The 14,752-nt window shown below is 53.8% G+C and overlaps 5 protein-coding genes across 5 annotated transcripts; 3 read left to right on the top strand and 2 right to left on the bottom strand.

The window, feature by feature from the left end:
• Window positions 1–333: 333 nt before the first annotated feature.
• Window positions 334–1,636, top strand: Asppvi_003324 (Zn(II)2Cys6 transcription factor domain-containing protein; the record flags this gene model as incomplete). Its single annotated transcript, XM_043299289.1, has 2 exons — window positions 334–450; window positions 512–1,636. 2 exons carry the CDS (start codon window positions 334–336, stop codon window positions 1,634–1,636), a joined length of 1,242 nt encoding a protein of 413 aa, XP_043155224.1.
• Window positions 1,637–2,259: 623 nt separating this feature from the next.
• Asppvi_003325 (uncharacterized protein) lies at window positions 2,260–3,366 on the top strand (the record flags this gene model as incomplete). Its single annotated transcript, XM_043299290.1, has 2 exons — window positions 2,260–2,335; window positions 2,399–3,366. 2 exons carry the CDS (start codon window positions 2,260–2,262, stop codon window positions 3,364–3,366), a joined length of 1,044 nt encoding a protein of 347 aa, XP_043155225.1.
• A 2,469-nt stretch (window positions 3,367–5,835) lies between these two features.
• Asppvi_003326 (guanine nucleotide exchange factor DCK1) lies at window positions 5,836–12,072 on the top strand (the record flags this gene model as incomplete). The annotated part of the gene is made up of 1 exon (XM_043299291.1): window positions 5,836–12,072. The coding sequence occupies one exon, from the start codon at window positions 5,836–5,838 to the stop codon at window positions 12,070–12,072; it is 6,237 nt and encodes a 2,078-aa protein (XP_043155226.1).
• Window positions 12,073–12,343: 271 nt separating this feature from the next.
• Asppvi_003327 (metallophosphatase domain-containing protein) lies at window positions 12,344–13,297 on the bottom strand (the record flags this gene model as incomplete). Its single annotated transcript, XM_043299292.1, has 1 exon — window positions 12,344–13,297. The coding sequence occupies one exon, from the start codon at window positions 13,295–13,297 to the stop codon at window positions 12,344–12,346; it is 954 nt and encodes a 317-aa protein (XP_043155227.1).
• Window positions 13,298–13,626: 329 nt separating this feature from the next.
• Asppvi_003328 (40S ribosomal protein eS8) lies at window positions 13,627–14,285 on the bottom strand (the record flags this gene model as incomplete). The annotated part of the gene is made up of 2 exons (XM_043299293.1): window positions 13,627–14,158; window positions 14,212–14,285. The coding sequence occupies 2 exons, from the start codon at window positions 14,283–14,285 to the stop codon at window positions 13,627–13,629; spliced, it is 606 nt and encodes a 201-aa protein (XP_043155228.1).
• Between the last annotated feature and the right edge of the window lie 467 nt (window positions 14,286–14,752).

Here is a 14,752-nt window from a genome sequence, read left to right on the forward strand (position 1 = left end):
CGAGTTCGTCAGCCACACTTCCTACCACGACAAACAATTGATCGACAGCTGATGCAAAGACAGTTGCAATCCATTATCATGATACGGATATGGATATGGAATATAGTAGCAGACGATATGCTGCGATATGGTGTTCCAATTGGTCTATGCCCTAGTCTCCCACTCAACGGCTTCATACTGGCAGATGAGGTAGATCCATGAACCTGGGTCTGAGTAACGAATGTAGAATGCATTCGGCCAAGAGCAAACAAAAGATCAGAATCAAATATACAGGCACCCCTCCTCCCTGCCCTCCGGTGTAGCAACTTACCCTCCCTTGACATCCACTGCATCATGTTCGGGACTCTGCATTGGAACCCTCATAGCAAAGAGACCGAGTTCATCGAGTGGCCACATGGCTCCTCGAATCCAGAAAAGAATCCAGCCTGCGATCAGTGCCGGGCCAGAAAGGTATGTAATCGTGTCATACTCTGGTGATCGTACTGACAGCTGGCTACCTTACAACATGTAGGTCAAATGCAGGAAACCCGATAACGAGGGTTGCATCCGATGCACGCGCCAGGGGAAGACGTGCACGTTCAGTCGCGGCAGGCAGCGTGGAAAGCACAGAGTAAAGCATGCGCCGCGTGAGCAGCTGCCATCGTCACTGTCGTCGACCTCTAAAGGCACAGGCACAGACAAGGACGAGGACAAGCCATCTCCTGCTGCAGCGCCAAGTATAGCGGATAATAACGATAGCGAGCGAGGACAACAATCACTGCTGGACGGCATCTTTGACATATCCCTCCTCGCCGACTTTGACCATGAACCGAGCGATCGACACGGTGAGGACACCAGCTTAACCCTCTTCTCCACCATCTTCCCCAGCACGAAGATGGAACCCAAGGCAGAGACAGAGCCGGAACCGGAGCCCAGGATGTCAATGTCAGCAACTCTCCTCTCCCCGCCCCTCAGCTCAGAAGACAAGATCCAACACTACCCCCCTCCAGCCGCCCACCCAGACCCATCCCTCTTCGACATCTGCATCGCGATGCCCACAGCCCTACGCACCTCCGCCTCTACCGCATCCGGGCCATGCCAATGCCTGGCCGCCATCGTCTTCGCCGTCGAGGACTTGGAAGCCAGCTGCACCGCCGGCCACCGCGCCGAATTGGACTCCATCACCGCGTACCAGAAGGAAGTCATCACGCGCTGCCGCTCGCAGCTCAAGTGCAGCGGGTGCATGGCTAGGCGGGAGACCCTCGTGCTGCTGGTTTTTATGCTCGAGAAGCTCGTTGCGGCCTGTGGACGTATTGTGGGGCTGTATCGGGTGAAAGACGCGCAGGTACAGGTACGGCTACCATCCCCGTCTTCGTCGCTGGTCAACGACAATGGCGACGCCGATGCCGATCGTGCTGATTGCAGCATATCCACCGACTGGCGGAAACTCCTCGTAGGCGACTATGAGATTAGCTCGCCGCAGGAATGGGAGCACCTGGTCCGCGTGCTCATCTTCCTCCAGTTACGGGCAGTGATGGAACTGTTGGCGGATGTGAACAGCACCGGGGGCGAAGTTCTGGGGGAGACGCTGAGCGCGAGCCTCGCGCAGGCGGAGATACGGCTCGGCGAGCTGGAGAAGGACATACTAATTCTATAGACCAAGTGCTTTCACGCTGATAGAACTAGGTAGTTTGGCTGCGCCACTACCGTGCCAGTGCCAGGAGCAGAGGATCCTACGAGTGAGCTTTATTATCCGAGAAAGCATCATGTTGCCTACTCCTCGGCCTCTGGCTTTCTTCACTCCGAGTTTTGGCTGACTGAAGTTGTTTTCGGTTTTGATAAGCTTCCCCCTATCATCAGCCATCTCCTGGTGGTTCACGTCAGCCACTGCATACTTCCCGTCAGTCGTACCCCTTGACACTTCACAATGAGGCAAATCATCTCTTTCATCTGTTTGGCACGTTTAGTGAAAGATCAAGATCCTTATTTTTGCCTACTGTGCTGCATATAGTCTGGACAGCTGCACAGTCGGGTTTGAGCTTTTTTTGGGGCTAGAACATCAACGTGCAAGTACCTCTCCTCATCCTTAGGGATCCGCAGTCCACGCCCACTTTGTTGCTAACCTCATTTCAGTTGCCAACGTGCAGCTGGCTATCGGATAGTTCATCTCTCCGAACATTGTAGTCTACTTTTCCGGTTCATTTCCTCTTTCTGCGTCAAGTGTTCATCGCAATAAGGAATTTTACACTCGCAGGCCAGCTGCCAGCGGTCGAAGTAAAAATGGTAAACCTTCACGCCGTCCAAGCCCACAATGCGGCTCTGACATCCCTGGCCTCAGGTCTCGTCGCGGTGTTTGGTAAGTTCAATCTGCTCCAACATTCCACACTCTACGATGAAACAATCACTAACACCCTCCCAGTTGGCGGTACCTCTGGTATCGCCCTCTCCACGGCCCTCGCCCTCAGCCGTCACACCGCATCGCCCAAAATCTACCTCATCGGCCGTAGCCAGTCCGCTGCCGATGCTGCCATAGCGTCCATGAAAAGCATCAACCCCTCCGCCCAGCCAACCTTTCTGCAAGCCGACATATCCCTTCTCAAAAATGTCGACAGCGTGTGCGCCGAGATCGCAGAAAGAGAAAAATCAATTAACCTGCTTTTCATGACACCCGGATATTTGACGCTGAAAGGCCGGGACGAGACCGCCGAAGGCCTGGACCGAAAATTCGTGCTGCATTACTACGCGCGGATGCGATTCATCACCAACTTGCTTCCTCTTTTGAGCGCAGCCGCTGAAGGCCCCTCTGTCGACGCCAGCGCCAAACTATCCCGCGTAGTCTCCGTCCTAGACCCAATAGTCTCCGTCCGCGCCGGCGGCGCTGGCACGCTCGACTTCTCTGACCTTAGTCTGAAGCACACCTTTAACCTGAAAAAATGCAGTTGGCATGCCAGTCTGATGAGTGATTTTTTCCTGGAAAACACGGCGCAGCGTTACCCGCATACCTCCTTTGTCCATGCGTACCCCTCTGGAGTGGCTACGGGCGTGATGCGTGAACTGCCAGCTGGACGAGTACTGTCGGCTGTACTGACGCCCCTATTGAGGCCATTTATGGTCCCGCTCGATGAGAGTGGGGAGAGGCATTTGTTCGCGGCGACGAGTGGGAGGTATCCTCCGAAAGCTGAGGGAGAGGGGAAGGAAGGGGATATCGCTGTTGGCAGCGATGGGACGAAGGGGAGTGGTTGCTACTGGCTGAACTGGGACGGTGAGGTGTTTCCGCCAAACAAGAAGATAGAGAGGACGAGGGGACAGGGCGCGGTGGAGAAGGTGGTGCAACACACAGAGGAGGTTTTCAAGCAGGTGTGCGAAGAGGGCAAGACGTACCCATGAATGCCTAGAGAGATTGCTCCACGTCGGTTCTTGGGGTGGACCTGGTTCCTGGGGTGATTCAGATTGCTAGTTCAGCTCATTTGGCAAGCGACACGGATGATATCACCTCTGGGCTACGGCCGCGGACTTGTGGTGGCCTTGCCGGTCTAGTTTGCTAATGGTATATAATGTTTAATTCCTTTTTCAAGTCCTCGGCGCGCATTAGAGGCTTATCGTATCCTCTGGAGACAATTGTGCTGCTTGGCTTAACAACCAGGGGTGTTAGCTGTCAGGAAATATGGCACAACGACAAAGTGACACCAGGGTCAAAGTCACTCCTCATGACGCATCCAGCAGTTGATCCGTTTCAGATCTTACTGGAAGGACCCCTTCCGTATACCTAGCAAGTATCCTTCAGAAAGGGTCCAAACAAGCTCTTGCGCTTGATGCGTGCAGGCTTTTTGCCAACCATCGACGTAGAAGATTGAGAGCCTGTAGGCACTTGATTAGAAAAGACAGATGTGCTTTCTTTTCTCGAGGACCATCGCAAAGATGAAAACGGAATCTATGTGGCTGAAACGTTAGGAAAGCCATCCACCAGGTTGGAGTGTGCTGGTGTGGGTACGAGAGCCAGAGTGAGTGGCGGGAAGTCAGCCAACAAAAGCTCAACCGCGACCAGCTTTGCAGGCTGTCATCTAGAGAGGTTGTTTAGCAAATTATTAGTAAAGAGCCGAGCGTCTTCGTCACTTGAATTCTTGTCCATTGACTGAGAGCGTTTACCGATAAGTTGTTTTGCTTTCTTATGGTTGACTCCTCTTCAGGTAGTCTCCACTGGGTAAATATATATATCTGCCAGGCCGCCCACGTGCCGTACGAGAGGTCATGTACTAAGGCCGACTGATGTAAATGCCAATAGGTAATCTTGAGATTCTAAGCAATACAGTGTCTGTCTCCAAATGAGGAGCATTTTAGGGTTATCAATAGTCAATCTCMGAGACCACGAACATGTTCGTTGAAGGAGTCGAGCGTGTTTCAGGACGAGTCCTAGACCCATGGACCGTACCCAAGACTCAGGTAGTGTCTGATGATCTGCACTACTGTTTTATCACTGGTTGGCTGAAGGGAAAGTGCACACCGAGGATGGAGTAAAGAGGCGACCACCTTAATATCATTGTTAGAAGAGGTATTGACACTGCTGATAGTGATGTATCCATTTTACAAGATATAGGTGCCATCGGATCTGGTTCAGGGGCCGATGCTGCGCCGTGGTTGGAGCAAACTCTTTTTCTTTTTTATCCGCTGGTGAGATGACGAGTAACAAAACCAGAGAGTTCAGATCCATCATACAGGACTATCGCAGATGTGGATTAGCAGAACGTGCGATAGAGATGCATGGCTTGATCGTGTCAATCTCGATCAAGGGAGAATATAAAGGCTGGGGTAGGGGTAGCTGGACTCGATCGTCGTTCGTGAGACTCGGGATACTGAAAGCATCAGCATAAATAAGTCCGATAGTTGCAATTCAGCATAGACAGTTATATCTACTGAATGAAAATAGGCTTCATATTCCGAAGAATCCAGCCTCCAGACTAGCAGATAGTTTAGTAGTAGTAGGTTTGTGTGTTCAGGCCATCCAGTGTGACGATCAGTAAATTTCCTGCCTGGGTGCCTGGAACTTTGAAGTCGGGACCCTTTTTCGTAGCTTCAATCTTCCATTGTGATCGCTTCTCTACTAACCTTTCTCCCTTTCGCCTTCTCACTCTCTCTTATATCTATTATTGAACTCTTTCTGCCTGTTCCTGCCATTCTCTCAATTGGTAAGCACCCCGCCATCTCCTTCAATTCTCCCTTTCCCCCCTTCGAACGGCGATTTTCTCCACATTTCTCTGGCAAGGGGAACTTTCTGGTTCTCCACAGCGCAATAATTAATGCATCCACCGCTATCAAGGGGGGTCAAGGCGGAGAAATTTAAACTCAAAGGAGAGGGGAAAAGGAAAAGAAGAAAGCAGACTGACGTTTTGCTATCTCAATGCTGATACTGAATTTGTTTACAATTCTAGGTTTCCTGTTGCACTATCGTCTCCAGCCATCGAGATCATGATCCGCTGTCACCGACGCTCTTTTCTGATTTAACGACGCACATTGACATCTTCCGTTACCTGATGTCCCTCCAGTCCTCAGATTGGCAAATCAACTCTCCTTAAAATCTCATACGTCTCTACTAAAGCCGTGTCGATCACACACAAATTCTGGTATCTAGTGTTCGCTTCGAGGAATCGCACATTCCACGCCTCACTAACCGTCCATACATATCCCTAGAAGCAAACACTCGCATGTAGCAGCCCCTCATTCCTTCGATCGGCAAGATATCACACTCTCAGATTCCGGTCCGTTGCTCGTTCCCATCGATTGGCGCACTGCCCCTCATTTCTCGACGGCCGTTGAAGACCACTGCGGGGCTTGCCCTGTGTCGCTCGTTTTATAGCAGATATGCCCTGGCGGCCTCTGCCTCGGATTGCCTTCGCCGTTGCCATATATCCTTTCCAGCCGTCGACAGCGGCCGATCTGCCGCTAGAGCTTGGCGATGAACTATACATAATCGAGCAGGGCGGCGTCAATGGAGAATGGTGTCGCGGGTACCTGGTCGCTCCGCCATCGATCTTGGCGGGTCTGACAAGCACCAAGGGTCAAACTCTCGAAGCCAGGGTGTTCTCCGGCATCTTTCCTCGAAATTGTGTTGAGATTCGGGAAGTGCTCGGCGACGGCGACGGGCAGAAAGCGCTGACGAATGGCGATCGATTGAGTGTCGACCGAGGAGCAGATGATCCGGTGTTAGACGCCAGAAGCAGCGTCGCATACTCGCAAGATGATGAGAATTTGGCCGGTGAGGTATCGGATGTCATCATTGCCAAGAAGCTCAAACCCTCGCAGATCTTTATCCAGAGACTCGAGGACGGTCAAGCAAGTCCGGCCTCCATCAACCACATCATCCAGACACCCTCGCTTCCTCATACGCCGGTGACGCCAGTGACCCTGACCCCTCGCGATCCGAATGCGCCCAAGCCAGCGGCCCCGGTTCCAATGCTCAAGATCGGTGACGAGACCCCTACCTCGTTGTCGGAGCCGCTGGTCGACGAGATCGCATCATGTTTGCGCGAATGGCATTCGACGAATCTCCATGAATTATTATTGGCGCGTCAATATGACGTGGTGGAAGAGATGTACAACCTGGTCCGAGAACTGGACTTCGCGCGGAGGCAGCTGTTGCACGATGTGTTGACTGCATATGAGAAGGAGGCATTGCGACAGGAAGTGGTCTGGAAGCTTGTCCGCGGTAACAAGATGCTGGGAGGGGAGGTGATCGTGCGAGACCCTGAGCAGAGAGGCCGGTTATTGACGGGCGAGGATTCTGCTGTCCAATTGACCAAGCTCCAATCCGAAATGAGCATGCTGGACGAGAATCCCACGCAGCACTCTGATACTGCCTCACTACATCATCTCCTCCTCGAGGTCAATGCCGTCTCCGGTAACTCCCCGGGTCCAGTCACTCTCGCCGTTCATCTCTGCTCCCAAGCCGATGGTGGCGCCGCCCCTAAGCCCCTATCGGAAACATACCTGCTAGAGATTCCGTCTCCGGAGTCCTTTGCCAGCATGGGCCAGAGCAGCAAGTTGAAAACACTCTTTACCGATTTATGCGCCACGGACATTGGGGATGGCTCGGCCAACGGTCCGAAACTATATCTTGTTGTTGAGGTGCGTGTGCCAGAGACGCCGGCAGTAGGCGCCCCTCTGCAGTCCAGGCCGTCAATCTCTCGAGGTAATTCCTCCGCTGCGAAATCGCCAACTTCCGCCGGCCAGCCAGGCAAGAGTAGCCTCAGAACTCGCCGCAGTATGATCTGGAGCACCAAGCCGCGCGGCCTTCAGAGCGCCGAGCCAGGGAAGGAAAGCTCCGCGGGCCCGCCCCAGTCTTCCGAGAGTTCTTCCAGTACTAAAGACCGAGCGGATATCCAATCTCCAAAGTCATCCACAACGCTGCGCACTCTCGGGGTTGGACTTCTGGAAGTATCGCAGATCCTTCGGCAAGAAAAAGACGCTGAGCAGGTTGTCAACATCTGGTCTCCATCATCGTGGTTTGAAGAGGGCGAGGGCCATGTTGATGGATTTGACGGGTTGGTACGCACGCTGCTCCCAAGCCCGAGCGGGAAATACGTGAGATCTGAGCGCGCGGCTCGCATACATCTACATATGTATCCATTCGTGGACTCGGATTCCGATGCCCTGGTCCGAAAGAACCCAACCATTATGCACAATGTGGTCCAAACGAAGCGGATCGGCTTCTCTCAAGCGCCATCGAAACCTCGGTCCGACATTTATGTGACCATTTCTCACGCTACCTTCCCCCCCGAAGCTCTCCTGTCACATCCCCAGGCGGGCCAGCTGCCGGTGCCGACAACTACGGGGCTTCGCAACCTGCAATTGACCCTCGAGGTGCGGGCGGCCTCAGGGTCCCGAGTTGAGAAATGCGTCTTCCCCTCGTCCAACAACGTAGCACACACAGCATGGCGGACTACGATTACGGAACGGGGCACGCACTGGAACCAGACGATCCGTCTGAACGTGCCTACAGAGGACATACCAGGGGCTCATTTGATCATGAGCATTGCGGACGCTCCCGAGTTTCCTTTCGCCCTGGCATGGATGCCATTGTGGGACAATCAGGCATTCATCCGAGACGGTCCTCATTCTCTGCTGCTGCATGCGTACGACAAGCACACGTCCAGCATCGAGAACGGCAAGGGTGCCTACCTGTCCCTCCCGTGGAGCTCACTCGGAAAGAACGAATCGGCCAAGGATGAAGCGATTACTGGGCCGCTGGCCACCCTGCGCTTGGAGACTTACCTGTGTAGCACTGAATACTCCCAGGACCAGGTAATTCTGAGTTTGCTGCACTGGAAGGACCGGCCGGTAGATGAGGTCTTGGATACCTTGAAGAGGGTTCTGTTTGTGCCTGAGATTGAGATCGTCAAGCAGCTGAGCAGTGTGTTTGATGCGCTATTTGGGATCCTGGTGGAAAATGCCGGAAATGAGGAGTATGAAGACCTGATATTCAACAATCTTGTGACAGTACTTGGTATCGTCCATGATCGACGGTTCAACCTCGGCCCGCTGGTTGACCACTATGCTGACAAGCAATTTAACTTCCCCTTTGCTACCCCCTGCCTGATGCGAAGCTATCTCCGTCTCCTTCAGGCTAGTGGAGATGTCCAACAGTCACGGAGTCTGCGTGCCACGTTCAAGGTCGGTCGACATGTCCTCAAATTCATCATCAATGCCAGGCAGCAGCAAAAGGCCAAGGAGGAAGGCATCGGCATCACTCGCGTCCAGTCCACTTTCAACCGGGACTTGCATACCATCTTCAAATCGCTGGAAGTCCTCATGAGGAATCCGTCACCCGCCATGGTTGGCAGCAAGACGCTTGTCGTGCAGCATTTCCACACGTGGCTTCCGGAGTTGTCCAAAGTCATTGGCAAAGATGAGATCATTATGATTGCGCTCAGCTTTATGGACTCTTGCAGCGATGTCAAGGGCCTTCTGGTGCTGTACAAGTTGATTCTGATCCAGCACTACACGCAACTGGAGATATTCGAATCCGGAGACGAAAGACGGACTTTGATCTCCAGTTGCGTTGGTTGGCTGGAACCGTACTGGGGAGCCGCCGGATCCATCACCGACCAATATCGCGATCAGGTCCGGTTGAGTTGCGCGATCGTGGCACAGCTTTTGAAGCAGCCAGATCCGTTGTTGTACGGTTTCATGCCAAAGATCGTCTCGTCGTACTATTCCATCATACCGGATGGCGTGGAGGAAACCAGCTATCTGTCTCTTCTCTTCAGCAAGTCGTTCCCATTCCAGGTCAAGGCCTCCAAAACCAGCCAGAAATTCGATGAGGCGCTGGTCGAATTGTCGGCGATTATGGCTGCAACGGCAACGATCCCCAAGCCGAAGAAGCCGTCACTCAAGGGTCCGGAGCTCGCTACGTTTATTTCACAAGCGTTCGAGGTTCACAATTCGATTTTGAACTGCGAAGCGTATCCCGAGACTTGGTTCAGTGTGCATGTGTATAATCACCGAGCTACTGTAAAGAGCCTAGAATATCTCGCTACACTACTGATCCGCAAGTTTCTGCCCACGCCGGAAGATGCAGAGAGTTTTGACACGAGGTTATGGGAGAGCTTTTTCATGACTTTACTCAAAGTTGTGTCTAGCGATGCACTGGCCTTGGAAACATTCCCCGAGCAGAAACGACGGGCCGTTTGGAAGATCGCAGGCGACGTTCGCGAGCAGGGCGCGGAGCTACTGCGCTCCAGCTGGGAGGCCATCGGTTGGGAAACGACAGATGACGACAGGGAGCGGTATGGGCTGCGCAAGCTTGGCGGCTACCAGGTTCAATATGTGCCTGGCCTCGTGGCTCCTATCATCGGACTCTGCCTCAGTGTACACGAGGGATTACGGCATGTCGCGGTGGAAATCTTACGGACCATGATTCTAAGCGAATGGGGTCTGAACCAAGAGCTTTCCATCATCGAAACTGAAATCATATCCAGCCTGGACCATCTCTTTAAAACAAAGAAGATGAATGAGAGCATTATCCAGAAGCTGTTCGTCAGTGAACTTCTTGGATACTTTGAGGGCTGCGCTGCCTTTGACGAGGACCTCTCCGAGGCTGTCAAAGGTCTCATCGCGACGGTCGACGAACTTTTGGATCTGTTTGTCGCATCACAGAGCGGCTCGATGGCCGAAAGTATGCATACATTGAGGTTGATGGAATACATGAAAGATATGGGCCGGGAAGACATCTTCATTCGCTACGTCCATGAATTAGCGGACGTGCAGGCGGCCGCGGGCAACTTCACCGAAGCCGGTCTTGCCCTCCAGTTCCACGCTGATCTCTACGATTGGGACCCGAGGCGAGTAATTCCCGAGGTGCTTGACCCTCCGTTCCCCGAGCAGACGTCGTTCGAACGCAAGGAATCGCTGTACTTTGCCATCATTCAGCATTTCGAGGATTCCAGGGCCTGGGCTCATGCGCTGGTCTGCTACAAAGAGCTTGCGGAGCAGTACGAGCATACGGTGATGGATTTTGCTAAGCTTTCGCGCGCGCAAAGCTCGATGGCCAAGATTCACGAATCCATCGCCAAGGAGGAGAAGCAGTTCCCTCGCTATTTCCGTGTGGTCTACAAGGGGCTCGGGTTCCCTCCTACCTTGAGGGACAAGGAATTCATCTTCGAGGGCGCGCCAAATGAAAGAATGGCTAGCTTTGTTGATCGAATGCAGCGAGAGCATCCTGCGGCGCAGATTGTCACTTCTGGCGAGGTGCAAGACTACGAGGGTCAATTCTTACAGATCACCTCCGTCAGCGCGCACCGGGATATGACGCATCCGGTCTACCAACGATCGAAAATTCCACAGGCCGTTAGGGATCATCTTTTGATCTCAGAACCTTCTCAGTTCTCTTCGACGTTGAAGAGACACGTCCGCGGCACGGATGTGCAGGGGCAATGGGTGGAAAAGACGATCTTTACGACTGCCGAGCCGTTCCCGAATATCCTCCGCCGGAGTGAGATTGTCGCCGTGGAGGAGGTTGCGCTGTCGCCGCTGCAGACGGCCGTCGAGCGAACGTGGCGTAAGACGCAGGAACTGTCGTTGCTCGAGCGACGAGCTGCCTCGGGCGAAGATGCGGGCCTGTCTAGTCTGACGGAGGCGCTGCAGCAGCTGCTTGATCTCAACTCTTCCTCGGCCAGTTGCGTGGCTCTCTATCGACAATTCTTGGCGGAAGCTGACGAGGACGAGAATGAAAAGGCCGAGGAGTCGGCTGACCCGATGAAGAATGCTCTGGCCGTGGCTCTCATCGACCATGCCTTGGCCATTAAACATGCTCTTGCGTTGTATGCCCGTCCGGCGCACCAGGCCACGCAAGCCGAGCTCATGCGTCAATTCGAGGAAGCCTTTGCGCCGGAACTCGCCTCGCTTAGTCCTGCAGTGGTCGAGTCGCCGGCAACTCAACGCCAGTCTCCGGTTTCCGCAGAAAGCCGGCAAAAGCAGTCGCAGTCGCGCTCTATCAGTCCGCGCAACCACGCGCGCAAGCCTTCGGAGAAACCGTCCGTTGGCCAACGGATCAGCATTATGAACCCTTTCAAACGAGCGAACCACGCACCGAACGGGTCAGTGGCCACAGTGATTGACATGAAGACGGAAGACAAACAGCATGACGACGATACTGCAACGATCCACAGTCGAACCACCGCTCAGTCCGGGACTCATACGAAACGCCGGAGCTTTTTTGGGGAGATGGTCCACAAGCGCAGCTCATCCATTGCCGCCTCTACGGAGGAAGTACAAGAACAGCGGTCGAGAAGCGGTTCTCGCTCGCAGGACAACCGCAGTCGAAGCGGGTCCCAACACCACAGGCCGTCTGTGGACGATTCCGTCACCAGCATCAAGGGAGGAGGGGTGGTCAGAGCCACTTCTGTCAGAGACAACCACTCGGTACGGTCTCCCGACCGGAGCCAGGTCGGATCGCCCGGCGGCCATTCATATAGCCAGTCTCACAGCGGAGGCGTCCGCGACTCTGTGATGAAGAGGTTGAGCCTCTTCAAGGGAGTGGGTCGTAAGACCAGTCGTCTGGAGATTAGACCCGAGACAAATGGCGTCCTTCATGAAGAATAATCATTCCTTTTATCATTAATGTCTGGACATTGCTCCTTTTCTTCTGTTCCAGCATCAGCATGCAATCTGCATTGAGCGTTACTTTATACGCAGCTGAGATCATTCTTTCTACCTTTTCTACGTGGATATACTTGTCTTCGTCTTTTGTTTGTCATGATTGATACCTTCCCTAGATACCTCTGCAAAATTTATAGCAAAATAATGGATTGTCTCACCTGGCTGCTTCTGCTGTAGACAACCTGTACTCGTAGATATACACAACGGGGGCTGCCTACGAAGCAACCGGTAAATCCAGATCCACCACCCACGGTGCATTCACAGCTCTATACCTTTCATTCAGCACACTCGCATTCACAAACAGCGTCTCCTCCCCAAACCGCAGCGGCCGCCCCGAGTCGGCGCTAACATCCACATACGCCCCTCCCTCCTCGCGCACCCTGTCCTCATCGCACACCACCCTCGTCCCTCCCAACGTCATATCCGTCCCCCACTCCCCTCGCAGCGCACCATACCCCTCATGTATATGCCCAAAGACATGCATCCGCGGCCGCGCCCGCTTCACAGCCGCAAACAGCCCCTCGCACCCTACACTCCCCCCGTTAACCACAGTATCAAGCACCCCCGCCGGCGGGCCATGCGTGATCATGATATCCACAGCTGGGAAGTCGGGGACTACGCCTGCCCCTCCTGCTGCATCTGCCACATTTGCCTCAGTTGCTTCCGCAGGAGGGGGGTTGAATCTATCCTTCCCACGCGGATACGCAAACGCCCACCCACAAAACGCAGGCGTATACGGCGAGGCATACACGCTCAGCGTCGCACCGGTACTCAGCGTAAAATTATGCATTCCCTCGTCCAAGTACCGTATCCCCGCAGCGTGGGCTTCATCGCTGCAATAGAGCTGCTTTACAGCGGAGACATCTTCGCGTCCGCCGCGGGTTCTGAAACTGCTTGTGGGGAGGGCGGCGTAGTATTCCTCGTCGAGGGTGATGTCGTGGTTCCCTGCGATGACGAGCTTGAGTTCTGCGTCTGCGGCTTGGAGGACGGATAGGGTGGTTTTGTGTTCGGTGAGGCTGCCGATTGTTGTGAGGTCGCCTGCGTGGATGAGGATGTTGGCTTTTGGGAGGGGATGGCGGTAGGGGTGCGGGGAGGGGGGGAGGTGAGGGGGTTTGGAGTGGGTGTCTGAGATTAGGAGGAGGCGGGTTTTTATTGTTTTATTTTCCATTTGGGGTGTAGATTTGTAGTTAGTTTGAGAGTGTGTAGATGTTGGTGTAGTTGTAGAGTGACGATGGTTGTTGGTAGGTCAAAGTGCATGGGGCGGAATCATTCTGGCTGCCTGGGCTGTACGTCAGATGGAAGTCTACTAAACCGATCATTAAACTATCATGCGAGAAATAACGTAAGGATCATCCCATTGATTGACAGCTCAGAGCTCTACAGACATTGCATATGCCGATGCCCAGATCATGATATTTTCTGGAAAACATTGCTGAAACTCCGAAACCACCCTTTTACACGACACGCAAGCGCAATACCCCAAATAAATTTTTTCTTTTACTTGCGGATAGCACGCTGGTAGAAAGCCAGCTCATCACCCTCCAGGATGTAACCGTCGACACGACCGCTCTGGCCGGGGCGGGAGGCGATGACGGCGTACAGACGACCGGACTCGAACTGCTTCTCGATGGCGGACTCGACCTTGCCGTGGTCGGCGAAGCGAGCGGCCTGCTTCTTCACGACGCTGTTGCTCTTCTTCTCGGTGGTGGTCTCGGCGGCCTTCTGCTGGCGTCTCCGGCCGATGGGCTGGCCGTAGTGAGCCTCGTACCATTGTCTGAAGGGAGCGGCATCAATCTGAACGACGGCGGACTTGGTCAGGGTGTTGGTGCGGACCAGTTCGTTGTTGGAGGGGTGGTAGGCCACAACGATGACACGGGTCTTGCGGGAAATGCCCTCGGAACCCCACGAGAAGTTGCCCGACTCGAGACGGAGGGCACGGAACTTGCGGTTACCACCACGGGTGCGGACAAGGTGGATTCTCTTAGCACCGATACGGGTGTTGGCGGGCTGGCGACCCTTCTCGAACGCCCTGCATTATTCGTCAGAGATGTCAAAAAAAAAAGGATGACTCGGGAGTCATACCTCTTCTTGCGGTAGGTGGCCCTCTTCGCACCGGTGGCCGAACGCTTGTGGCGGGAGTCGCGTGAGATACCCATGTTTGCGGTTGATGTAGGGAACTATCGCAGAATCAGGTCAGTCAAAGCCCTGATTGCAATCGAAAACTTTGCGTCCGGTCTTTCAATTTCCTCCGTGCGCTCGTAGAAGTCCCGATATCGTGTGCTCGAAAGAGTCGTCAAACCAACAGTGTCGAACCAACAGTCGTCGAACCAAGCAGAAGAAAAAACCAAGATCGCTGTCCTTGACTTCCTTGATGTATCCGTTGTCTTTTGTTGCCTTCTTCCGACTCAATTTTGACCGCAAACTGCCGACGAATTTTCACGATACACCACGACCGACAACTCGAAAAGCCGGAAGAAATTGAAAGAGAGAATGCAAGCAAGCAGCAGGTTGAAACTCACCTCTAACTCTGCAGCCCTTCACCAGGAACGCAGCGGGCAAGGGTCGTTGGGTTGTCGTGGAGTTGATGTTGCTGGTCGTCGACGCTCGGGAATTTCGCAGTGTG

The sequence above is a fragment of the Aspergillus pseudoviridinutans genome, assembly GCF_018340605.1.
Source record: "Aspergillus pseudoviridinutans IFM 55266 DNA, scaffold_2, whole genome shotgun sequence".
NCBI classification, from domain to species: Eukaryota; Fungi; Ascomycota; class Eurotiomycetes; order Eurotiales; family Aspergillaceae; genus Aspergillus; species Aspergillus pseudoviridinutans.